The sequence below is a fragment of the Eleutherodactylus coqui genome, chromosome 8 (assembly GCF_035609145.1).
Source record: "Eleutherodactylus coqui strain aEleCoq1 chromosome 8, aEleCoq1.hap1, whole genome shotgun sequence".
NCBI lineage: Eukaryota > Metazoa > Chordata > Amphibia > Anura > Eleutherodactylidae > Eleutherodactylus > Eleutherodactylus coqui.
The window spans coordinates 42171333-42198858 of record NC_089844.1 but is presented as its reverse complement, the minus strand read 5'-3'; the positions used below and the strand labels follow the sequence as shown (position 1 = coordinate 42198858).

The window sequence follows — 27526 nt, the reverse complement described above, 5'->3', positions numbered from 1 at the left end:
TGAATGATGTCATGGGTAAGAGCTGAGGCCCCGCCCAGGGATGTGCCTTGTGGGCGTGGCCATGCCAAAAGAGGGTCTACACTCTGGTCTTTGTGCAGTGAGCTGCAGTCCTGGGATGGACACAGTTACATCTTGATCTACCTCATCTGGGGGTCCCTCCCCACCATCACCCAGGTTAAAACAACAAGGACCCCCTACGCATGATGCCAGGTGAGCAGCACATCTCTTTACTAGGTGTCTCCTATATAGAAACCTTACTGCAGATCATTGCACCTTGTATCTGCACTGACTGATGCTTGTTACTAGCAGGATGAGGAATAGGAAGCGTTTATCACCAGCTAATTAAATACCCCCCTCATTAATTGCTATAATTACATAGCTGGAGTGTACAGCCATGAGAGGAAGAGGTTAATGTGTTTATTATAGACTGTTAGTGATACAGTGCATGAATTAGTGCAGATATAGTCAGGCATGAAGGCTGATCAATCCTGCAATACATATGCTGATGGAACATGAATGATACAATGTATCAGTGTGGATACAGCATGTGAATGACATTTGGTAACCTGCTCAGACTGTAGATGATACAATGTGTCAGTATTGATAAACAATGGCACTGTTGCTACAACGTATGTGTTTATTCTACACTGTAACCCTTCATAGTGGCCCATTTATTTTCCTATTTCACCCAGTAAAATCACTGATGTGGAGCAGAGTAGGGAGTCGTCTGTCCTCTGCCCCAGTCCTCTGCAGTGGTCTCTCTTCTGACTCCCAGTAAGGGAATTTCCTTTTATTATATATAGCCCTACAGTAGCTCTCCTTCCTTCCTCCCTCTACGTCACTCCACAGACACATTTCCCATATTTTCTCTTATATTTTTTGGTTCTTTTGCACCCGTGCACTGATCACGGCCCGAAACCATGAAGGGGTGATGCAAAAATCTGTACCTAAATACTGTAATGATGATCCAGTCCAGTGAGGGCTCGACTTGTAGATCGGTTTTCCACTGGTGAGAAGTGATCGTCTCATGCCCATAGACAAGGTGATTATCAATATGAGGACTTATTAACACTCCCAATTACTGGATTAGTGTTACACTTGCAGTTATATTTGGGATCTGTTCACACCAGGCAGAAATCTCAGTGACTGAATAGTCCATCCAGTATACATGAGCGCGGATGTTTCTGCAGCAGGTGCAGAACATTCTGCAAGCTGCATTAAGATGAATGTAACAGGCTCAGCAATTCCTGGGTTGCCGCATGTGCTCCCTGCCTGAGGATGAATCCACAATGGGCAAGGACACACTTCTTTACTACGGAGCCAAAATACGCTAGTGTGCTCATGGGCTTAGGCTACCTGTAAGTGGATGATAATTCTGTTCGGTTTTTTAAATTTTTTTTCCGGACCAAATTGGACATAAATGGCACCCATTTCCGATTTTTGGACAAACATAGCACATGTACATGTGTGGGGTTCTGTACATCAGGCAGCACGTGGATGCTATATCTGTATGCTGTCCGGTCCATCCAAGTTGTGCTTGAGAATATCGAGTGCAACTTTAAAACTGTCCATGTGCAAGAAGTCTTGGGGACCTATAACATGGGAGAGAATATTCCGAAACGGCGTTGTAGAATATGCCGTCCCTGAGTTCCCCTCCAAAATCTGCACCGCTAACTACGGATTGTGATGCGGAATTGCCGGCAGGTTTCTGCTGTTTTCAATTCCGCACCAAAACCTGCACATTAGCTGTGTGGATTCTGCAGGAGGGCGTTTTCTACAAGGCTGATGTGGAATGTTCCATCCTGCGGGAAGGATCCCTTAGGGACTTTTCACGTGGGACAGAATTATGCTGCAGGATGAAACCGAATTCGACTCCAAAACCTGCAGGTGTAGCTACGGATTTTGATGTGGAATTGCACATAGACTTTAAGCTATTTTCAATTCTACATCAAAATCTACGCGGCTTGCGGTGCGTTGTTCAGCCTATTCCGTCCCGTATGAAAGGTCACTTACAAAGTTATTTCCTGGAAGTTTCAGAAAGGGCGTTTCCCAAAAAATGGCTTAACAACCTGGGGCTTATTCACACAGATAATGATGTAATGTATCTGCAGCTGACCGATCACTGCGTTCACACCTGGCATTTTTCATGCATTTTTGGACAGCAGTAAAAAAAAAATGCATGAAATAAGCATGTGGTTTTTGGATCCTTTTTTGCTGCAGTCCAGAAAGGCCCCAGTATTTACACAGGCAAGTGCAATATCGGTCCGAGAAACTCAAACCAATTTCAGCTTAGTAGACCTGCAATTATTCCTGCGAGTGTGATGAGTTCTGCAAGAAAAACATATGTGCTATGCATGAAATTTTCGTGTGTGTGAAAATAGCATGTTTTAATGGTAAATATAGGAAAATTGCATCCCGCTCGCATTTCCATGGAAGTACAATTTTACTTTGCTCACACAAGAACTAATGGGTGAGTCCTGAACAGAATTACTCAAAAGTAAGACATGCAGCAATATTTCTACCTTGGATCATCTGTCTGAGGCTACGTTCACACGGGTGAAACAACGTGCATTTTTCATGCCGATGCAAGGCGTATTGATTCAAAAGCTCCTCGCATCGCTTCAGTGAAATTGCTATCCTCAGTCGCATGTTTCACGCGCGATAGAGGATCGCAAGTGTTTCGCATTGCTTTCAATGGGAAACGTGGCATCGCACTCGCAGGTACATCACACGGCGTATGCGTGCCATGTGATGTTTTTTAAGGTCCTACTGAAGACAATGGGCGACGTGTTCCATGGGAACAACAAAAGATAGAATATGCTGTGATTTTCATTTTAAAAAATTGCTTATGTGAATAAGAGCATTAAAAAGAATGGAGTTCCTATTCGTGCGCCTTGCAACGCGCAAGAGTGTCACCAGTGTGAATAAGCCCGGAGAGTGAAATCGCTCGTATAAATAAACACATTTACATGTGAGTTCTGTCCGTACCGCTTTCGGACGGAACTCATGTATGAAACGCATTTCTGTAAATGTGACCTAACAATCACTGGGGATATACAGGTGTGGCACCCATGTCTGGATAGAAAACCCATTTAAGTCAATAGATGGGCAAAAAAATAAATGAAAATGAGCACAAATGGAGGACATACGTGTGCAATGTATTTTTCACTGATCATTCCTGAGCAATGCTAAAAAAAAAAAATCACGTTTTAGTGTCAGAAAAATAAATGGATGATACACAGAAGTGACACACAAGTAATAAGAGGCACAGAAGTAACGCACCTAGATCCGACACAGACCAGTGCATGGGTTAAAATTGGTCAAATTTTTTTTTTCCTGGCTAAACTCAGGCAAGATAATAATAATCTTTATTTTATATAGCGCCAACATATTCCGCAGCGCTTACAAGACAGGGGGAATAAAACAAGACTACGGTTACATAGTAATCAGTTGATGGAAACAATAGGGGTGCGGGTCCTGCTCCAATGAGCTTACATACTACAAGTAATGGGGTGATACAGAAGGTAAAGGGGCTGGAGATGTGCAGGTATGGTGAGATGGAGAGTGAGGGATGCTATACACATAGACAATGGTCAGGCCATATAGTGGCAGACTCGGTATGACTGCAGGGGGTGGTTGATTACTGCTGGCAGGGATTACAGTCAGGACAGGCATCATGTTATCAGGCGGCGTACAGAGGGGTTTGGTTTAGAGGATAAGATCTGAATAAGCCCTAATAGTCTTGTCATCATCCATTCGTCAAGTTGGTAAAAACTCCTTTATTTGTCATTTTTGTTCCCATCGGATAAATAATATGCCTGTCACTACAGCTTTGCCAGGCTCCTGGATAACAAGCCTATGGTGCAGTAATGTAAAGCTTTGACAACTCGTTTGGGAGCAGTGATTGTATAGATCACATATATCACACCTAAGGCCCGCTGGCTGGATCTGGCCTTAAACGTAATTTTATGTGGCCCACAATGAGGTCTGGACACAGAAGGACTGGCTCTTCACTTTCCCTGGAGGTGGCACCAGCACTAGGAGGGAGTGCCATCTTGTATTTTGAACTCTGGCACACCTCCACACCACTCTATTCAGTAGCTCACGGGTGGTGGCACAGCTCTGACTGCTCTACCTGGAATGATCATCGCTAGTGAATAGAGGCGGAGCTGCTGGAGATAGTTGCAGCCCGCCTGCGTCCATTCTCAGTGAACAGGCAGTCTTCGTAAATGAGCAACTGCCTGTTTACACAGACCAATCCATCATTCAATTTTGTGCATGCAGAAGCCAAGGAACAAATAAGCAATCGAATTCTCATTCGTCGGGGCATTTACACTGAACGACAATCATTCAGAATTCGCTGGATGCAGAATGTATTGGCCTGTATAAAGGGGTCCTTACCTCCAAGGGGACTAAAAAAAATCAGGTGTTAGAAAGATTGCACTCAATGAATTTCAATCTCCAACAATCATCTATTTGGGGTGAGTCGGGTGGTGAGATTGATGGGTTTGGACGACTTTAGCCTACCGTGTATGGAGGCCTTTTTTAGACTTGCAGATGGCTTTCTTTTTTCATTCAATAGATAAGAAAAAAAGGAGTGCAATGAAGCAGATCTTCTGGAAATGACCTTTTAAAATGTCTTTTGTATAAGAACTTCACCCTCCTTGTATTAGAATAGATGTTGCAGACCTGAACCATCATCTGCTTCCTCCCATTCACCAGTGCCCCCCACCCCCATCCTCTATTGAATGTTATTGGGCTGACCCCAAACACAAAAACTAAAAAAATCACCGCCCCGTGGTTCTCAGCTGGGTCTGTGATGGTCACATTCTTCTGTAGTGGAAATGAATGCAGATTCCCAAAGCCACATTCATCATTGTCTATAGATAGCAGTCACATACAAGGGATGCCTTTCCTTCCAGGGGAGCTGTCACTTATAATCAATATTGGTCACTTCTGGTGTGCCCAGCCTTTACCATACCATGAAGGGATAGGTGGGGGTTGTGTATATCCATGGGCAGAACTGCCGCTGCCCCCTATGGAGGCCATGTACATGGCATCAGTTGTTAAAGCACTTGTCAAACAGCAGAGATTGTGCTAAAATAACAGCCTACCCAATCCTCTCCTGATTAATGCCGCCGCTCACGCAGCAGAGACGTGTTTGGTGATATGTTAGTGACATGTCTGCAATATAATCCCCCAGCCATGGAAAAAAAATACAGATCTAGGTCAGTCATGGCCACTTACCCCCAAGGCAATGCGAGTCCGTGCCCCTGCTGTGAGAGCGAGGACTCTTCCTCCTGCCACATCAATGTCTGTGTCCTGTGTGTGGCATCCATCTACCCAGATCCACGTCCTCAGGCAGCAGAGGGCTCCACATCCGGGTTTTGGAGAAGGCCGCAGACGCGCACATTTTACAGACATTTCGCTTTTTGTTCATTTCTTAACAAATAATTTTCTTTGATTTCTGTAACCTCAGAAAATAACTATTGATGTAAAGACACGTCTACTGCACTAGAGGCACCGAGAAAGAATGTAACTTTTAGGGTTGTCTCACACGAGCGTGTTGGTATAGCATGTTCTGCGCACAGGTTTTGCGCACGTGGTATAGGCGGTACCAATCTCCCGTAATTGGCCATGTTCCCCCCCCCCCCCCTAAGAAAAATTTGCTGCATGTTCTATCTTGGCGAGTATTATGCATGCCAAGATGCTGCATGCCGCCAATCGCCATGCACGAAGTATGGGATATTGTTGCGTACTTGCCGCGTGGCACGTGTCTCCCGCAGGTGGCATGTGGTGATTTACGGCTGTCTGAACCAAAAAAGGTCTGTATGAATAGATGAAGATATCAGCTTTTTGGTTGAAACTCGTTGGGTCTTATATTCTATAAGTATAAGGTCGGGCTCACATGAGCGGGTGGATTCTGCAAGCAGTAGGCCTGCAGCGGACTCAGTCTGTGAGCCCGGCCAAGGACCCTACGTATCTGCCATAACTGTACTGCGGATGACTGCTAAGGCTCGTAGGCGGTCATACACATTAGTTTTTTTTTTCCATGTTTGTATTTCCTGCGCCGTTACTTAGCAATGACGTGGGTATTCGCAGCCCATATACAATGTTCATTGCGCATGGGCTCCGAGTCAGACGCATCTGTTGACATCAATGGATGCCGTCTGCGGGGATTCTGCAGCAAAATAGAGCATGCTGTGATTTTTCTTCCGCACGCAGAATATGCAACCTGTATCTGCTAATGTGAAGGAAAGATCGAAAATGGATGCCTCTCAATGCCTGCGTTTTACTGCAGATTGTGTGCGTGGATGGTGATCACGGAATCCGCAATACAAAGATTGCCAGTTTTAGCGATCATTTTGCATAAAGTGTTAATGGACACTAATGTCCATTAACACTCCCGTGGAAAACATAGCGTGCTGTCCCTGTTATCTCTCTCAAGCTGAATGATGCATTTTAAGCTCACCTTAAAATCATCGTTCAGCTGAAGAGTGAACGATGGCAGCATTTACACGCAACAATTATTGCTTGTATGCCATAGTTTGAACGAGTTTTAAGCGATAATCGTTGCGTGTAAATGATCCTTTAGGATGGAGCCAAACCGACCCCATTGACTATAATGGGGTTCATTTGCTTCCCATCCAGCTGCCCGGCTTTTTCTTCCAGGTATTTTGCAACAGAACCTCCATTGGAGGTTCCAACGCAGATGTGAAACCGCTCTAAGGGCTAATGCCCACGGACGTTCTATTGAACCTAATAGCTGAATGTTCATGCTGCAGAATTCTATTGCGGAATTCCACAGCGTGAAATAACCCCCCGGCATGTCCTAATTCCCGCGGGAATACACCTGGACGGCTTCCATTGTAGTCAATGGAAGCCGCCCAGCATGCTATACTTCCGCTGTAGCACAGCGGAAGTATAGCCTGATTATGCGCCCCACCGACTGCCGGCCGCGTCATATGACGCTGCCGGTGCATGCGTGAGAGCAACATGGGGGAGCTACGAAGCGTATTTCGAGGCGTGTATGGGGTCTCTGGGGGGGGGGCGCCGTGACGGACTCCGCTGCGGTATTCCGCTTGCGGAACCCGTCGCAGCCATGGGCATGAGCCCTAATGAAAGAGGAAAGAATATTAACAAATAGGAATCTGCAGCAATAAGAGAAAACGCTGAGCTTTATTATTTTTAACTGTATCCATAAAAGTTCAATTTTCTATCTTCTTTCTCATGAAGTCTGTAACCTTAGAAACCGGCAGGCTGCCACCTATATGAACGCTCGGGAAAATGTATCGAGGTTATGGATGGTTACCGCCGCATAAAATGTCCTGGAACAGCCTATACGGAGAGGGCAGAGCCGAGGCCGGGCGTCCCGCCGAAGAGTCCACAGTGCAAAATCTGCAACGTTTGGTGTGGATTTTGGTGCAGATTTCGCACCCCTCATTTGAAGAGGTGAAATTGCCCCGCAGGCCCGCTGCAGTGAATTGACCTACTGCACACTTAAATTCCGCACCGCATGTCAAGTTCCACACGGATTCCTTGTAGGCAATCCAGCGCAGAATCCAGCCCTACCGCGGCCAGTGAGCCCCGCTTACCTGCATTTCCCTGGCAGCCGCGTTCGCACGGATCCTTCCACTACCAGGTTCGCTGTACTGCGCATGGTCCTCTCGGCTCGTACAGTTTTTTTTTTGTTTGTTTTTTTTCTTTATTCTCCTGCTTTCTCGTGGATCCAATGGAAGTCGTCCGTGCGGGATCCGCACAAAAATGGAGCATACTGCGATTTGTTTTCCCGGGCCAAAAGGTCGGCAAATCAAATCTGCATGTTTTAATCCATTTGCGAATGCTTATGCATCTCTACGTGCGGCTTGATTTGCGGATCTCCCGTGCAGGTGCCCTGTGTGGATTCCGCAAATCAAATTTGCCTACGGACATTGGCGCTAAATGCTGCAGATATTCCATGTGGACAGTCTGCACAGAAAATTGGCTGCAAATCCACCCTGTGTGAACAAAGCCATTAGCCATAATCACATAGGCGATTTTTCTTCCCCCCCCCCCCCCCCACATGCTTTTAAAACAAATGATACTGTGGTTACGCTCATGTGTTAAAGGCGCAACAACTGACACATACGGCTAACTTCACACAAGCGCGTGCGATATCGGGCGTGAATTGCCACTCAATATCGCGCTCACCAACATGCGATTTCCCTGCGGATGCGATGTGCTATTATCTCAAAACCACCTCACGTCACTTCGGGGAAATGGCGCTCCTTTGTCGTGGTTGCCAACCGCAGTGGAGGATCGCGGAGTTTTCAATGGGGAAACCTCACATTGCGGTGTGTGCACCTATCATGTGGTGCAATGCTGCCAGCCCCATTGAAAACAATGTGAGAGCACGCATGATAGAACATCGCGGGAAGAAGTCGCTCATGTGTATGACTCCATTCAAAAGAATGGCGTTCATATTCGTGTGTCTCGCAGCGCACAAATCTCGTGCGGTTTTGAAAGCGTTCCTTTTTTCACTGACCAAGTTTGCACCTGCCCGTGTCAATAAGGCCTTATAGTATATATTGCTTTTTGTTGTGCCAGTTCCATCTGATAGCGATATGGACGGACCTCGCATGAGAAAACACGTTAATTTCAATGCGTTTATTTACATGTACGCAAGCGATGGTCGTTCTCTAGGACTGATGGTCCGGAATAGGATGTGCTGCAATATTTCTGTTTTTGTACAGTTCTGTTCAGGAATCGCCCATTGGTTCCTATAGGGGGTGGCAAGAAAAAAAATCGCAATTGCAGGTAAATGCAAGTTTCATGTGATGTGATGCGATTTTTAAACTTTTGAAACCACATTAGTGAAAATCGTAGGTGCAGCGATGCAGAGATATGGCGCTCTCCCATATAAATATGCTATGCTCAACAGGGTGGATTTGCTGCACGAAAAATCGTTTCTGTGGGTAAAATCTGCCATCCACATCCACAGCGGCTGTTGCAGCTTTGGTGCCGCGATCGGCCATGAGCTTCCATAGAAGCATTGATAAGCTTTGCCAGCGGGCTCTATTGATCCAGTTGAAGTACTTCCGGGTGGCGGTGTATACATGCCGCACCTGGCTGTGTGAATGGGAGTGAAAACGTGAGATTTAACAGCGACTTGCTCACGGCTTTCTCTTGTTCATGCGTTTTTCGGCCATGATGCATGATGAATACCGCATTGCCCGTGTGAAAGAGGCCTATGGGGATATTGTGGTAGACTTGTTGTAGAGATTTCTATATCTCCATTCACCTGCATAGGGATGTTTTGGTGGCAGGCGCTTGGATTTTTGCAAGACTCATTCAGACGGATGGCACCGTCGCAGAAGTAACGAATCTGCCACGTGTGAATACCCCTTTTACAGGATCCTAAACCCGCTACATTGTATCCTGTTCGTAAGACAAAGACGCAATTTTTTTTCTCTTTTTGCAACTATAATCATTTAACAAAAACAGTTCATCTGCCAGTAGCCCCTAGATTACCCGGATAATCACATGTATCCACCTTGTTGCTATTGCAGACGTCCTCCAGTAGTGTCGCTGCGCAGTCTTGCCTTCATCGCTTGCACACGGTGAGCATGTCTGCCGCAAGAACCTGGTGTAGACTATCATAGTTGGTTATGAAGTGGCGGTAATTTGCCCTCGTCAATGGGACCACCCAATTTAACATTAAATTGGAGGCAGGATGAAATAATAGAAATATAAGAGTTAGTACGTGTCTGGGGCATCTTCTAGGGCAACTTCATTCATAAGTAAGGGGGTACAGGGGTTCCCAGAAAAAGCATTAAGTGTTACCATATCAGGTCACCGAAGCGTCTGGAGCCCAGTGCTTCCACCTCCTGCATACTCACACAGCAAACCAATGAACTGCTGTTTGGCAGGAGGTCCTGAGCGGTGGATGCTTGCCGAGCAGCTACTGATAGCGGATAGCTCAGACAACCCCTTTAAATAACGCTGCTCTGTTCTCCCACAATCCCAAACATTGCAGCTTTTGCCTATACCAAGATTAATTTAAAAGTCTGATTGGTGGGGGTCTCACTGCCGAGACCCCTACTGATCCCAAGGATGGAAGTCCTGTCCCCCACCCCATCCTCTTCAATGCAAGCTTGCTGCACCCCCTGCTGTTTGGAGGAGACTGAATGGAGGGATGGCTGCACCTGCATTGTGCCGCTCCATTCATTATCAATGGGACTGCCGAAAGTAGCAGAGCACAACCCTGGACTATTTCTATCAGCCCCATTGAAATGAATGGAGCGGTGGCCACGCATATTTGGCTACAGCTCAGTTCTTTTTGACGTCACTGCAGGTGGAATCGGAGGGGGTCTCGGACCCCCACCAATCAAGCTTTTATCACTTATCATATGGATAGATGATGATACTCTTATCTTGGGATAACCCCTTTAAAGACTGCAGCGCACACAAGTAGACCACTACTAGGATACAGAAGGGTCTTGTATCGACTCTGCAGAAATCTGGGTGGCAACTTCGGTCACTTCATAAACTTTTGGAACGTCCTTCGGAAACCAGGAAGCTGGAAGAGGATGTAGGACTGAGCAAACGGCTACATCCTCTGCCGCCGTGCGGATTATTCCCTTTGAACTTTATGGTGTTAAAAACGGAAGTGAATAGGGCAGGAAATGAGCTGCGATTATATTATAACAATGGCTTACCTCCCGCGCTACTCCAGTCCTGAGGACGGTCATGTGTATGAGCTATAGGCCTCAAACATGGTGATCTACTATACTGCTGTACGATGCTGACTCCATACAGTTAATGCACTTTACTCCACAATGGCAGCAGAAAGTACAGTGGGCAAACGGGCGTCAGCGCCATATTCATACAGGGTGGTATGGCGGCATCACACAGAGGTCCATGTAGTGTGTTCTGCACCGCAGTGATCAAAATGCAGGAAAAATGGTCGTCATTGCCATAATCGCTAAATATTTATTGTCACAATCCTTTTTTTTTTTTTTTTCTTAACACTTGAAAAACACCTAAACCCATGAAAATTTTTTTTTGCATTTGGAAATGCCAGAAAAATGCCATTGGCAGAGCCGGCTGTGTATGGAAAACGGCCACAAAGTTCAAAAGTACCAAAACAAAAATGCTCTTTATGTAGACTTGCCAATAATTTGCTAAAAACATCAGGTTAAGGGCCCTTTAATACGGACAATTATTATGCGAAAAATCGTCAGATCAAGTAGTTTGCGCTATTATTGTTAGATGTTACGGCGAGCCAACGATCAGAGATAAACTGTTAGATTATCACTGATTTGGATCTTCCATGTGGATCTAAAAATCGTTATTCAGCTGCTGCAAATCCTTCTATATAAACGGGTGTCGTAACGACCTGCTGAATGGGAAGCGGCGGCAGAAGGTTGGCCAGAGGCACGGTTATGATCCAACGAACGATCAAAACTACCCAATGATTGTCCAGTGTAAGGCTGCCTGTCCACGGGCATTGCAATTTCCGCAGCAGATCTCCGCACTGAGTCTATCTGACAGGCTGACCGCAGAGGATCGCGGAAAAATCGCAGCATGCTGCGATTTGCCACCCGCGAGCAGGGAATCACTATGATTCTCCGCTCGTGGACAGGGGGGCCGCACTTTCCATAGCAACGCTATGGAAAGCATTCCCCGCGGCCAGATTATCGCCGCAGGGAACGCAATGAAAAGTCGCCTGTGGACAGGGGTTCTAACATCTGGATGCTGCGTTTTAAGCCAATGAAAGCACAGGGGAAAAAAATTGTGTGCAATAGGCTGCGATCATATCCACGGACGGAACCGCGTTTCGGTTGCGTATTCATGTAATCGAAAATTGGATAAACCCACGTAATTCACACCCTCCGATGGGTTTTTGCGCACAGAAATGCAGTGCGTGTTTGCGAACGTAAAAAAGTATGCAGAAGGGTTCATGTATGTGCTGCGCAAATGTATGTGCTATGCAGGTTCCCAGGGGTAATTGCGCCAGTCCATTCACTCCAGTGGCCTATCGTGACGTGTAATATGCTCGTGTGAATGAGGCCTCAGGGTAAGTCTACACGGAACGCATTGTCCACCCGCAGAAGAAAATTCGCAATGAATCTGCAGCAAAATCCGCATGTCTGATCTGCTGAGTAGGGTGCGGAGGCGCCCGAATTTCACTGCGTAAATCCCACGGAGGAGGATATGCAGGGCATCCAACACATACATGGGTTATGCCAAGATTGATTCTTATTATCTATCTACAGTCTGATTGGTGGGGGTCTCACCGCTGAGACTCCCACTGATCCCGAAAATGGGGGTCCCAGGTCCCCTTCTCCTCACTGCGGTGCTGCTACTTTCATTTCAAGCGCTCTCCTATCTTCAGCAGTCCCATTGAAGATGAATGGAGCCGTACATGCTTGACTGCTGTGGAAGGAACTGGCGGATAGGTGAGAAGTCAATTTTGGGATTAGCCCTTTCAGGCTGGGTTTACATATATTGGTTGTGTCCAGTCTGTGTTTTCACCAGACACACTTTGGCGTTCTTTCTGCCCTGACCCGTCATTCATGACTGCAGGCGTCTGTCTGGTGCAGAATAACATCAGCATCAGAACTTCTATGTCAGTTTCCTTGAACTATCCAATAGGAAACTGCGGGATCAGTTCGGACAAGTTACCATCTACACTCGGACCTGCATTTGGAGATTCTGTCGCAGATGTGGCACAAAATACTAGAAGAAATGGCGCTGCAGAAAGCTGGTAAAATTCCCTTTAGCTGAGCAGAAACCAAACGGAACCCATTCTAGTCAATGCGGTCTGTTCTGCGCTGTTCGCTTCAGGATTCCCCTTTCCTGCTCCTGGAACAGAGCAAATAAATGGAACCCGCGACACAGATGTGAAAGCGGCCTTCTAGTATCTGTTTTTCTTGCTCTGGCTGCCATCCCTGTTTGGTTGCAGGGACGCACAAAGAGTTAACAAATGCGTAAACTAATGGGATAAAAGGACGAGCGGCGCTCTGATTTGGTATTTTATGAACCGCTGTGTGAAAACGATGGAATCTAATTACTTAATGCATCCGTTGTATCAACCGCCAATTACAAAGAGTTTAGTTCATTAGTGTTCGCTGGCAGGAAGTGGATGCGCCCGCTCATGGGCGATCAGGGTGGGATAAGGCTGCTTTATCAGGGCACTTGGCCAAACTGCCCTTGTCTTGTTGGTGCGTGAGAGATTAGGGTCTGGACATGAACGTCTCTGAGCGCCGTCTGCCCTCGCTTAGTGTAATGGCGACCATCTGTGTCTAGGAGATTACATCGCTGCTACGAAGTAAAACCGTGCAGGTTACAGTGTCAGACCGCAACCCCGAGTGAACGGCGGTATTAGGACAAGTTCAGAGTTGTATAGAGCCATAATACAGCATTTGTAGTAAGACCCCGTGGACTTCTGTACCACGTATGTCTCTAATTTGATACAAACACATAGGGTAACTTCTTTTCTCTCTAATTTATGTGGAATCTAATAGAAAAATCGCGCCATTTTCCACTGGAAGCTTTGCAATAGGAAGCTGCATGGAAACATCATACAGACCTACTTCTCCTCCCTATACAGTATAATTCCACCTGTAAATATAGACTTGGGGCTCTTTTACATGGGCGTTCGCGTGTTTCAGTCGTGTAAATATGCAGCGTATTTATGTGACAAATACACTTTTTCCCTGCATATTGCGGTTTTTATTTACACATGTAAAAGGACAAAAAAAACTCAAGCATGCTCCCATGTATTCAATGAGTAACGGAGTTTAATATTGGCTATACTCTACTCTTTAAAATAAATAATATAAATTCCACCCCTAGAAGAAGTTATCGTTTTGCTGCAGACCCCGTCCTGCAGTTCCATCTCAGGCAGATCTGTAAATGAGAGTTGTGGTGATTAGATGGACGGTCTTGTCTCCTGAGGCCCTAAAAGTGGTTCCCCCCCCCCCCCCCCCCTTGGCCTATAAGAGGCTCTCGGAGGCTCCTTGTCTGTAGTGATATCTTCTTCCGCTTGTTGATCACTAGACACCTCTACGACGCAGAGAAGAGATTTCACCCCATTACCAGAAGGGGGCGTATTATTGGGATGTGAGAAGCTGGATGGTCGAATCGATGAATTGTCCCCCACCGGGCTGTTCTGACCAGACTGTTAGGGGGTGTTGGGACCAGTGGATGTGTGAGGGCACACAAGGCAACCTGACTCAGGACGCCCTCTACAGACCACAAGTAGAGAGGAGCGTCTGACCACACTGTTAGGTGGTGTTGGGACCAGTGGATGTGTGAGGGCACACAAGGTGACCGGGCTCAGGACCCCCTACAGACCACCAGTAGAGAGCAGCGTCTGACCAGACTGTTCGGAGGTGTTGGGACCAGTGGATGTGTGAGGGCACACAAGGTGACTTGGCTCAGGACCCCCGACAGACCACCAGTAGAAAGGAACGTCTGACCTGATTGTTAGGAGGAGTTGGGACCAGTGGATGCATGAGGGCACACAAGGTGACCAGGCTTGGGGCCTCCAACAGACCACCAGTAGAGAGGAACGTCTGACAAGACTGTTAGGGGGTGTTGGGATCAGTGGATGTGTGAGGGCACACAAGGTGACCAGGCTTGGGGCCCCCAACAGACCACCAGTAGAGAGGAGCGTCTGACCAGACTGTTAGGAGGTGTTGGGGCCAGTGGATGCGTGAGGGCACACAAGGTGACTGGGCTTGGGACCCCCCGACAGACCACCAGTAGAAAGGAGCGTCTGATCGTTCGACAAGCACCAGCAGCTCCAACTTGATCTGGATTATGATTTCTCCAGCAGGCTTTGGGGTATTTTGCCGCTTCCGAATTGTGCAGACATCATCGAACCAGGTCAGACACCAATGCTGATCTAAAACTGGGAGAGTCTCTACAATGTGTAGAGGCTCAGGCCTTTTATTATAACACATGACAACCGCCCTTCAATGGGCGTGCAACAGATTACATCAGTAACATATAAGATTCTCATTCGCTGGATCATATAGAATCCCCCACCCTCTCTCACGTCCGCCATAGTATGGACTTTGTCCTAGCTGAAGTCAGCTCCGTGTGTAAGCAAGTCTTATCAACATGTGCTCAGGCTGAAGCAATTCCTTTGTTGTAGAAGTTTCAGGATGGGAGGGGTGAAGAAGTGCTAATTCAACACTCAGTGTTGGTCACAGGATATAAGGATATACACATAACACTATGGCCCTTAACTCTTAGAAGCTGGTTGTGCAACTTGTGTAACTTCTATGTACTTAACTAACATTAGATCAGACATCCATTGTCTAGCAAATACTATGATTAGATTGTGTGTGTGTCTTTTAAACTCCAGAGCTAAAAGTCATTACAACAGCAAAATACATTTGGGTTATATTAATCGATAGACATTTTATAAATAATCATCATGTCTATCACAATCTGTCCGCCATCCAGAGACGGGGCACCATCGTTACACCCCTGTGTCTGTCGGAGCCATTTCTAGGTGCTTGGGTGAAGGACATTTGGTCTCACGGCCCCCATTACATGTACGGCCTCTGACACCCACCGCCGCCTCTGTTTGCAGTGATGTCTTGAACAATGAAACTGGATGCTACAGAGTGGAACTGGGTTATCTTCAGTGATGAATCCAGGTTTAGTTTGGACACTGATGACGGCATGTTCTTGCCTAGAGACCTCTTGGTGAGCCCCTCAATCCTGCCTTTGCTGTGGATCGGCGCACTGCCCCTTACTGGTGTGATGGTCTGAAAGGCTAGTCAATGCTCGGCCGCACACACAAGGGGGTCATAGGAGTGTCCCCACAACATTGTCACACTTCCGCGGCTGCCCGGTCACTAGATGTATCACCAATACAACACGTTTGGGACCATTTGGGATGCCAATTTCAACAGTCTACAAGTTTGCACGATCTAGAGCCTCATTTATAGCAAACGTGGCGCGATAAGCCGCAGGATACCAAATGAAACCCGCATGCCTCCTTGCCTGCCCGTATCACATCTTGTATCCAAGCTAGAGGCAGTACAACAGGGTACTAGAGCCTCCATGCCCCTGTATGACAGCTTATATCTAAGCTAGAGGCGGTACGGCAGGATATTAGAGCCTCCATGCTAGCCCATATTACATCCTGTAGCCAAGCTAGAGGTGGTACAAAATGGTACTAGAGCCTCCATGCCTCCACCCCCGCCCCCCCTTCCCCGTGTATCACATCTTGTATCCAAGCTAGAGGCGGTACAACAGGGTACTAGAGCCTTCATGCCCACCCGTATCACATCTTGTATCCAAGCTAGATGCGGTACAATGGGATACTAGAGCCTCCATGCCCACCTGTATCACATCTTGTATCCAAGCTACAGGTGGTACAACAGGGTACTAGATCTTCCCTACATGGGGTCAGTTCTTCACAATAAATGGTCCTTTTGCTCTAATATTGTAATCAGTTACTTATATAAACATTACAATCACACAGAGAGTGTCATTCCGTCCGATAACTTTTAGGAGAGGGATGTTTTGTTTTTTTTAATTGTTAACCAGTTAGCATATTATACACCAAAATAGAACATGTTGCTTTTTTTATGCGTCTGAAATCAATAGGTTTTTTTCACTGCGTATGAATGAGCCTTTGTGGTTGAGTAACTTTGGGTCCTGCTCTGTACTTATTCTTAAAGCAACCCTTCGATCTTGGGAAGAATCTTTGCCCCGGGAGGGGTGGGGGGTGTGGGTTGGTTCCGGGGCAGAATTTTGTCCCATGATTAGAGGATCACTTTTAGGGATACTAAGTTACTAAATGTCTTATGCTCTGCTCTAGTTACATCCAGAGCCACATCTACAATTCTGCTGGTTGCCCTTGTTGTCATTTCTGTTGGAAAATCATATCTGCGTTAATAAGGAAGATGAAACAATACCTCTGCAGCACCACCTATTGGATGGCAGCATTCCTGCAAATCAATGACCAACCCTTTATGCAGGTCTTTGGAACAATGATTGAGAATTGAAAACCAAACCAGAATCCATACACAGACAGCTGTTTCGGGGTGTTTGCCCCTCATAGTGTGCAATAGGATTCTGTCTTGGCTAGTGAGTGGCCTGTGACGTGGGTCGGCAGCGGTAGCACACCTTAGGTGCTCTCCTTAAGGAGTCACGCTATCCCTCTCGACTGCTGTCAGGACTGATGACTGGTAACCAGTCAAACTGTTAATACAGATCTGGAAGTGACTGGAGTAGAGGCAGTATCTTATTGAGTATTGGGTAAGTAAAAGTCGGCGCAAAGTTCCATTCTATATAGATAGGGACAGGAAAAAATAACTTCCTTTCCGATATATTACACAGCGGCACAGCAGGGGTTTATATGGGTGCTGTATTGTTTAGGGTTTCTTATTTATAGATGTTTTACTATGTTTTTCTTAGGTTGATCACCGTTGGTGGACTGCAGCGCACATTATGGAGGACTGACATATCCAGGGTCTCTACTAACTCCACAAAATGGAGAGTGAGGTCATTCCCAGTGATTCTGGGATAGAGGAGACCCTTCCCAAACCAAATAAGAGCGCTCCACACAGCCCTTTAAGGGACACTCTGCGGAGAGCTGCAGCAGCTGTGTCCTTTGAGGGGGTAACAGGAGAGGCGACTATAGAACGAAAGAAAAGAAAGAAGAAGGAGCCTCGTCCAGAATCCATCATAGTCTATCGTTCTGATAATGAGAAGGTCCTGGAGGACGAGTCAGCCAATCAGGAAACGGGAGAGAGAAGCACAGAGGAAGGATCCAGGTTTCTAGGGACCCCACTGAGTGATGGTATAAATATTATGTACCAGAATATAACTACTATAATATTGTCCCCTATGTACAAGAATATAACTACTATAATACTGCCCCTATGTACAAGAATATAACTACTATAATACTGCCCCTATGTACAAGAATATAACTACTATAATACTGCCCCTATGTACAAGACTATAACTACTATAATACTGCCCCCTATGTACAAGAATATAACTACTATAATACTGCCCCTATGTACAAGAATATAACTACTATAATACTGCCCCCTATATACAAGAATATAACTACTATAATACTGCTCCTATGTACAAGAATATAACTACTATAATACTGCCCCCTATGTACAAGAATATAACTACTATAATACTGCCTCCTATGCACAAGAATATAACTAATATAATACTGCCCCCTATGTACAAGAATATAGCTACTATAATCCTGCCCCCTATGTACAAGAATATAGCTACTATAATACTGCTCCTATGTACAAGAATATAACTACTATAATACTGCCCCCTATGTACAAGAATATAACTACTATAATACTGCCTCCTATGCACAAGAATATAACTGATATAATACTGCCCCCTTTGTACAAGAATATAGCTACTATAATCCTGCCCCCTATGTACAAGAATATAGCTACTATAATCCTGCCCCCTATGTACAAGAATATAACTACTATAATACTGCCCTCTATGCACAAGAATATAACTACTATAATACTGCCCCCTACTATAATACTACCCTCTATGTACAAGAATATAACTACTATAATACTGCTCCTACGTACAAGAATATAACTACTATCATACTGCCCCTACGTACAAGAATATAACTACTAATATACTGCCCCCTATGTACAAGAATATACCTACTATAATACTGCCTCCCTATGTACAAGAATATAACTACTATTATACTGCCCCTACGTACAAGGATATAACTACTATAATACTGCCCCCTATGTACAAGAATGTAAGTACTATAATACTGCCCCCTATGTACAAGAATGTAAGTACTATAATACTGCCCCCTATGTACAAGAATTTAACTACTATAATACTGCCCCCTATGTACAAGAATTTAACTACTATAATGCACTCCTTCTATAACCAACTACTCTTGTATCCACCATATGTACAGGAACGTCTGTGCCTATTGCAGTAACGTCAGATCATGGGGATATAAGGTAACCATGTTGTTGTGCCTACAGGTGGGTGGAATATGCCTCCAGATAGTCGCTATGTCACTTTAACCGGAACAATCACCCGTGGGAAAAAGAAGGGTCAGATGGTGGACATCCATGTCACATTAACCGAAAAGGAGCTTCAAGAACTTACACGATCTAAGGAGCCTTTACAAGATGAGCCACTTGATGGGAAGAAGACTTGTTCGGTTGGCCCAGATAAAGGTCCGCATATCCTCTTGTGGAGCGTTGTTTGTTTGCCGGTCATATTTGTTCTATCGTTCGTACTGTCGTTCTACTATGGGACCATTACTTGGTACAACATCTTCTTGGTTTACAACGAGGAGAGGACTTTCTGGCACAAGATCATCGTCTGCCCCTTCTTGATCATTTTTTACCCTATCATTATAGTAGCGGTGTCTGTATCTTTGGCCATCTATACGGCAGTGACTCAGATCTCCTGGTCGTTCAGCGAGTGGTGGCACGCGGTGAAGGACATGGAGAAGGGCTTCTGTGGGTGGCTTTGTAGCAAGCTCGGTCTAGAAGACTGTTCACCCTACAGCATTGTAGAATTACTGGACTCTGATAATATATCCGGTAGTCTGTCGGTGAAGGGCTCTACGCAGGGTGTGGAGACCTCGGCGGTGTGAGAGCTAGAAGACTTATTTTTTGTTTCTTAGTCACTTTCTTCACCTTATTTTAAGTAGCTATGGAATGCTGATGTATGGAAAGTCCTGTGCCATATGGATAATGCTGATGATTAGTGAACGTCTGCCACTGCCTGCTGCATGTTTGGACGCCGCAAGAAGTTTCACGTTCAGTCTTTAATGTGGACTTGTCACCTGGACCCCAACTGGGTGTCTGTCTGATGTCTTATCAGTAGGCAAAATTGCACATGCTAAATGGCCTCCAAGATATCAGAATTAAGCTCCGCCCACTTGACTCTGGACACTTTGTTTTTACAGGGAAGTGTCACATGATCCCTTCTATCTCTGCTGATAGGGTTTAGAGAAGGGGAGGGGCATATGTGACAATCAGCTAAACTTGGGGGCTAATTAGTGAGTGCAAAATGTGCCGTTTTTATATGGTGACCAGATCCCTTTAAATCTACTGAAAGACGCCTTTTTAAAAAAAATTTTATTATTATTATACACCATTCATCACTGCTTTAAGATGGTGATCGCACCTTTCCTCACTGCACCTTCTATGCAGCAGGCTCTGCTATCTAATGTTACAGGTTATTTGGAACTAAAGAGAATGTAACCGTTTTGGTTTAGTACATTTAAAGGGATTGTCCACGGGGGTGGCATCTATAGTTGGACCTGCAGCATTGGAACTTCCACTTCCAGCCTGGTCCTGATACTGGATCACATGGTATGGACTCTCAGTGCCTATCGTGTCATCGAAGGGGGGCAGCTGTTCAGCCCATTGTACTAACTGGGCCAGCCCCATCTCTGTCACTGCTGATATAGAGTCTTTGCAGTTTCGGATGACCCTTTTAAGCCGTCAGACTGCAGTTCTGCGTTTCAGAGTCAATATTTATCTGCTACAATGGGGATTGTTGAGGCCCTCCTGCCCCACCCCCACCGCCTCCCTAAATTACAGAACACTTTACAGTTACAAAGAATTAATTCTCTATGATTCATCGCCACAGTATATAAAATCTGCCTTTTATTAAAGCAGTTTTCCAACAACTTAAAATTGCTCCACAGCCATTCTGTACTTCCTGACTGCTGCTGACCAGGGCATGTGACTGCTGTAGCCAATCACTGGCTGTAGGCGGTAACTGCTGTGGCTGCCGATTTGCTGTAGCAGTCACATGTCCTGGTCAGCAGCAACCAGGAAGTAGAGTGTCTATGGAGAAATTTAAAGTTGTTGGAAAACTCCTTTTTAAAAAAAACTTTCCCGCCTTCTGAAACCCCCAGGAGCTAAACTTATAGGGGGCTGACAGACGGAATCCAGCGATTGGAGTCTTATACTTTATGTCTGAATTAGTCCTCTAAAAAAAAAACAAAAAAACAAACAACTAATCCTCGCGGTAATCCTCGAAGTGTCCAGTTCTGTTAAGTTGTAAGAACTTCTATGCAGATGTTTCTTAGTTCTGTCTTTGCTGGGAGAACCAGATGACCATCATTATGGCTTCTTCTACAGCTGCCATTAAAGTGACTTTATTGGCTCCTCCCCATAATATAATGTTATGGGCTCATAAGACAGATGGTGCTGAATCCAGGGGTGCCCTCATACTCCACCCTGTACCCCAACAGCGCAGCCGCAGAGCCAGGGCTGGTTGAACTCCCGAGTGCTCACTTACTGATAGGTCTTCATTACAAGCGCTTGCATCCGTGGTCCATCGCGTACAAGCAGCGGTGTGTTTGCATGGAGGAAGGGGAGTATGAGTGACTTGACCGGCTCTAACGGTCAGGCGCAGCACATGGACCCCCGATCTGCGAAAATAGGACCTGCTTCCGTTTTTTTTTCGTCTTGCACTATGGAGTTCTGTGCATCGCGCAGCCACACACAACTCGCATGCTTTTCTCGTCCGTGAAAATACAGCCTAAGATATTTTGTTGCACGTCTGTTCTGCCGGAGGCTTCGTTGCTGTTATGTGCCACAAATATGACCGTGTCGTGCTCTGGAGACAAATTTGTCGCATTTTTAAAACCTATATCTAGAGACATGGGGCCACTTCGAACGCCACGCAGCTACTGAACTGAGATGGCAGCAAATTTTGCTGGTATTTCAAGTCTCAATTCTTAAAGGGAACCTGCCTCCATCAAGAAGCACCACAAACTAAGTTGTTGTTTTGTTTTTTTTGTTCTTCAAACAAAACTTCGAACTTTTGTTCTTCAAATTGCAGAATTACATCTTCTTCTGTATGATAGAAATCCGCAACCACAATTCTTCGAGACGTCTTTAATTCCACAGTAGAAGCTTTTCTCCTGTGGAACTTAATCTTGCGGACTTTAACAAGTGCGGAAATAAAGTCCCATAGGGACAACACTGGGATGCAGAAATGTCTGTGCGGACTAATTCAGTATTTTTTTGCTGTCTGAATACGGTCAGCGCACAGACCCAATGAATTAAATTGGTGTATTCAGATGTGTGTTTCTGCGGACCGATGTTGGGCGCACAAAATCGCAGCATGTCCTATTTTGGTCCGTATTCGCTGATTAAAATTGCCCATTATCGTCTGGGCAATTACAGTAGTTTGTTGGAGGGTACCGTTATAGTGTAACTCTACTTTCAACAAATGTTTGATATATCACAGGGACACTTCAAAAAGTTTTAATCTGTGGGGTCCCGATGCTGAACCATTCCCCCCCTTCCCACACGCATCACTTCTAGTGGTCTTTGGAGACCCCGCCCCCTGGACCCCACTGATCAACAAACTTCAGGCACATGTCAAAAGTATTGAACAGTTACACTTTAATGTAACCATGTTCATCGTTTTGAGCATTACTTTAAAGTTTGGATAAAAAGTTGATCAACTTTTGTATATAGTTGTACTGCAGAGCTGCACTCACAATTCAAAGTCGAGATCTCCCACCGTGTCATGCTTGTTCAGGGTCTAGAAAATCGACAGAACAAGATCTGTTTAATCGGTGTAGTGTGATGTTTAGATCAGATATCTGAACCATCCCCCTGTATTATAGAAGCCAGGACGGTTTTAGAAAAGGTGTGGCCCCGGGCAAAACTAGGAATGGGGCCCTAAACACTGAAATAAAGCATTTAACAACACCGTCGCAATCAAGATATTCAGGAGGCGTTCTGCAGAGCTGAACTCTAGTACTTCCAGCGGTGTCGCTGGAGGCTTACAAAAATATATATTATTCATGTACATTTCTGGTCCTCAAATACCAGGACTAAATATTACTGCCATATGGTCATTAGATAATTACCTCCATACAGTTTTGAACAAAATTAACTATATAATGACCATTACTACCAATAATACCGCCACACTATGTTCGGATTTGGCTCCCATGTAACAGGTCTCTAAGAGTTATTCCGTGTAAACATTCCCTGAATACTGAGCCCTGTAGCACATATAGCAAGGCCCTGAGGGGCGCACATTATTCACTGAGGGATTGTCAATAGACAACCGCTTCAGGGCTTTCTGTAGTAACAGGAAAAAGGCAGCACGTTGTCTGTCATTTCTAAGTTCATATCATTGGTTAGGGGGGCCCTTAGGCCCCCCTAGCTTATGGCCACTCAATTGAGATCCCTATTGCTAACAAGAAGGGGACCGCAACCTGTCTGTACATCTGCACATTGGCAAGTCTGGTCAGACCCTCAAATTGCCTGGGGGCCGCGAGCAATTGCTCAGTTTGCCCCTCTCCCCCAACGCCGACCCTGTATAGGATCTCTGCAGTATATTACAGGATGTAACTCAGGATTAGTACAGGATAAGCAATGTTTGTGCACAGTGACTCCACCAGCAGAATAGTGAGTGCAGCTCTGGAGTATAATACAAGATGTAACTCAGGATCAGTACAGGATAAGTAATGCATGTACACAGTGACTCCACCAGCAGAATAGTGAGTACAGCTCTGGGATATAATACAGGATGTAACTCAGGATCAGTACAGGATAAGTAATGTATGTACACAGTGACTCCACCAGCAGAATAGTGAGTGCAGCTCTGGAGTATAATACAGGATATGTAATGTTTGTACACAGTGACTCCACCAGCAGAATAGTGAGTACAGCTCTGGAGTATAATACAGGATGTAACACAGGATATGTAATGTTTGTACACAGTGACTCCACCAGCAGAATAGTGGGTGCAGCTCTGGAGTGCTAGGCCAGGCTCACACGAATGGGTCGGATTCCGCATGTGGGAGGCCGGCAGTGGATTATAGCAGTAAGCCCTGTTGGTGACCCTGCGTACAGCGCGTAGTTGTCTTGCGTATGACTGCGCATGCACGCAGGCAGTCATGCATAGTACAGATTTTTTTGTGTGTGTTTTCTGCGCCGTTGTGTAGCAATGACACGGGTACCCGCAGCCCCAATGCAATGGATTCAGCAGTAAAATAGAACATGCTGCGTTTTATTTTCCGCAAGCGGGTTACGCAAGTCTGACTTGCTAATGTGAACTGAACTGCGTAATCCAATGCATTTGATTGATCCACATATTACCATGGATCAAACCCGTGAATTCGCAATCCGATACCAGTTATGTGAGACCGGCCCCACACAGCATGTGATCTGGGATCAGTAATGTATTTACTATCCGACGCTTCCTGTAGATTACTTCCAGATACTTTAATACGGAAAGCTTACAACTGTTTTATTTGAAATCTGGGTAATTCTGTGCTGCTACTTTACATCCATCAGACCATCCGCCCCAGTCTGTCGGTATGGGGGGCTCGTGATGGTAATTATTAACGATGTACAACTCATTATCAGCACCAGCCCCTCCCCTAGAAGTCTGATGGATGGAACCTTTCTCTGTGTGACTGTAACATTGTTATAAGTAAGTGATTACAGAGCAAAAGGGGCAATTATTGGGGAGAACTGGATTAGTCGCTGAAGACAACCTGGTTTCACTCCATACTATCGAGTTTTTTGTTGTTCACCACTGCAAACGGAGGCGACAGTGGGTGTCAAGGCTGTACAGATAATGGGGGGCGTGAGACCAAATGTCCTTCAGCCAAGAGCCTAGAAATGGTCCTGACAGAAACGGGGGTGTAACGATATCACCCCGTCTCTGGATGGTGGACATTAAAGCAGTTGGAGCTGCTGGCTCTTGTCGGCCGATCAAACGCTCCTCTCTACTGGTGGTCTGTCAGAGAGTCCTGAGCCCAGTCACCTTGTGTACCGTCCTCCACTGGCCCCAACACCTCCTAACAGTCTGGTCAGACGCTCCTCTCTACTGGTGGTCTGTAGGAGGCGTCCTGAGCCTGGTTGCCTTCTGTGCCCTCACACATCCACTGGTCCCAACACCCCCTAACATTCTGGTCAGAACGGCTGGTGGGGGACAATTCATCGCTACGACCATCCAGCTTCTCACATCCCAATAGTGCGCCCCTTTCAGACTCTGGTAACGGGGTGAAATCTCTTCTCTGTGTTGTAGAGGCGTCTAGAGGCCAACAAGCTCTACACAAACAGAAGAAGAGGTCACTACACACAAGGAGCCTCCGAGAGCCTCTTATAGGCCAAGGGGGGGAACCACTTTTAGGGCCTCCGGTGACAAGACCGTCCATCTAATCACCACAACTCTCATCATTACATATCTGCCTGAGATGGAACCGCATGCCGGGTTCCTCAGCAGAACGACAGCTTCTTTTAGGCCCGGAGTGTTTTTGACAATGAGTGTATTTGTTCTACACACTGGATTCCTCGGCGGCTCACGGACGCCGGTTTTATCATCTCTCTAATTAAACCCGATGGGTTTGATGCTGCGGCTATAAAATCCCCCAGACAACCGCGGAGAAGAAGCAAAGTCTTTGTATATTTCGTTGCACCTCTGCTGCATTGACCCAGTTTTTTGCTTAATGAATACAGACAAGTTGTTTTTTTCTTTCTTTGCACCTTTTAAAATGGTCAAATGCCACATAATGACAAGCGCGATGCCAGTGGGTGAAGCGTAATGTTGTTACAGCCGCTGCTTTGGTGTGAGGACAATGTAGGACTTCAGGGTAAAAGAAGAAAGCTAAATAAATATGATGAATTGCAATAAATGAGAGATGTCTGTGACTTTGTTCTTCATTGGCGCTGTGGGGGTTAATAATGTCTTGGATGAGTCAATGGGAAAGTGCTGACATTCATCATGTGGCCCTCTGTGTGCCCGCAGGCTGTCTGCTAAGCATGGTAGGACCAGAATGTGAGCGGCGCCTGGTTCAGACTGTTTGCCCATTAGTAAGTCCCTCCGACTCCGGATGTATTTTTATAAGTCAAAAAACTATTTTGGGGGTCAAAACTGATTCCGAAAAATAGTTCGAACTTTTACACTCTCTTGTTTATGGTTAGGATGTGAAGAGCTGCTCATGCTGAGCTTCCTGGTTCAGGAATGGAATTCCATTATTACAGTGAAGACTGGCACACTGGCTGACCTTTTAGGACAAAGATGCTGGTGGACGGGTTTAGTCATCCCGATAGCCGGCGATCAGCCAAATAGCAGGCGGGTAGCTTCATGCGCGCAAAATATGCTGGCAGGTGCATAAAAGGCTGTGCAGGAAAAAGAACACCTCTGGAACTCGGTGGACTAATTAACCTTTTCAATCAGTGTGTATTTTTTCGCCATGCGCAAATTTTCCATATTGCCTGTCCGCAAGGAAAATCTGCAGCAATTACAGTAGCGGCAACATGAAGGAGATCTTCAAAATATCGTTTAGGCGCAGTGGAAAAAAATGCGCGCAAAACTCTTTACAGGCGTGGAATGTAAATCGGCAGCATGACTATTAGCCGCAGCTGTGAGGATTCCACCTCCTCACAGGAGGGGTTTATTTTGCACCACATTTGGCCCGGTGTGGACATACCTTCAGGGACCTTTTACACGGGACGGAATTACGCTGCAGTACGCAGCCACGGAATTTCCCACCAGGATCAGCAGGCTTAGCTGTGGATTTTGATGTGGCATTGCAGGCACATTTGAAGCCATTCTCAAGTCCTCTTAAAGATTCGCAGGTAGCTTGTGGATTTTTGTACAGACTGTAACGCAGCTTGTGGTGTGTCCTGCGGTGTAATTCCGTACCATGTGAAAGGTCCCTAAGAGCGGTTCCTGGAAACGGCTGGTTGTCACAGAGCAGTTGCTCCCTTCCCCTCTTGCATCCATAAAGCCCAATTGCCCGTATGGCAGAATGTTGTGCGATGCTTGCAGCGTTTCAGGAACACGTGGGAAAGTGCCGTCAGGGTGCCTTAGTAATGTACCCCGCGGTGACCCCGCCGCACGGCTTCTGTAATGACTTTGGCCGCCTGTGTGTCGTCCTCCAGCTGTTCTTAGTATTTGTGGCCGCAGAGTGATCTATTCCAGACGTGGGCACAAATCCGAAGAAACGCTATCTGCTAGTTGGACGCCTGGCGCAGGTATTCTCGTCCTCGAGGGACTTGTTCTTCTCATTACTCTACTGGGGGCTTCTGCGACCTTTAACTCCATGAAATCAGAGTTTTTATAAGTTCGCCAGCTGAAAAACAACTTGTAGATTGGTCGCTCTTATACGGTGACCGCGGTCGGCGGCGCAGCAGAAGTTGCACATGTAATATGCAGCAAAGGAACCCATTGACCTAAATTAGTTTGGTTGCGTCTGCGTGTTTTACACCCGCATTTCGGTTGCAACGGGTGTGGTCAGGGGCGGGGCTTATCACAACATATGATCTTTGCCTCCGTCGTTATAAAAAGTACAGGGTCGGTTCAAAAAAAGAGCGGGAGCCAATTCCGCAGCATTTCTGCATCCAAAAAACTGTTAAAATCCGTACCGTTTGTGTGGCTTTTGACGGGTAATCATTTGCACTCCCCTCACCTCCTCTGAAGGCTTCCTACTGTCAGTGATCCCCTGACTTCCCCTTCCCAGCTGCCTGTAGTGGTCTTACTT

At 46.0% G+C, this 27526-nt stretch overlaps 1 protein-coding gene across 1 annotated transcript; it reads left to right on the top strand.

The window, feature by feature from the left end:
- The first annotated feature begins 7 nt into the window (after positions 1-7).
- TMEM169 (transmembrane protein 169) lies at positions 8-25675 on the top strand. The gene is made up of 3 exons (XM_066575560.1): positions 8-210; positions 17428-17812; positions 19020-25675. The coding sequence occupies exons 2-3, from the start codon at positions 17503-17505 to the stop codon at positions 19640-19642; spliced, it is 933 nt and encodes a 310-aa protein (XP_066431657.1). The 5' UTR covers positions 8-210; positions 17428-17502; the 3' UTR covers positions 19643-25675.
- Positions 25676-27526: the final 1851 nt, after the last annotated feature.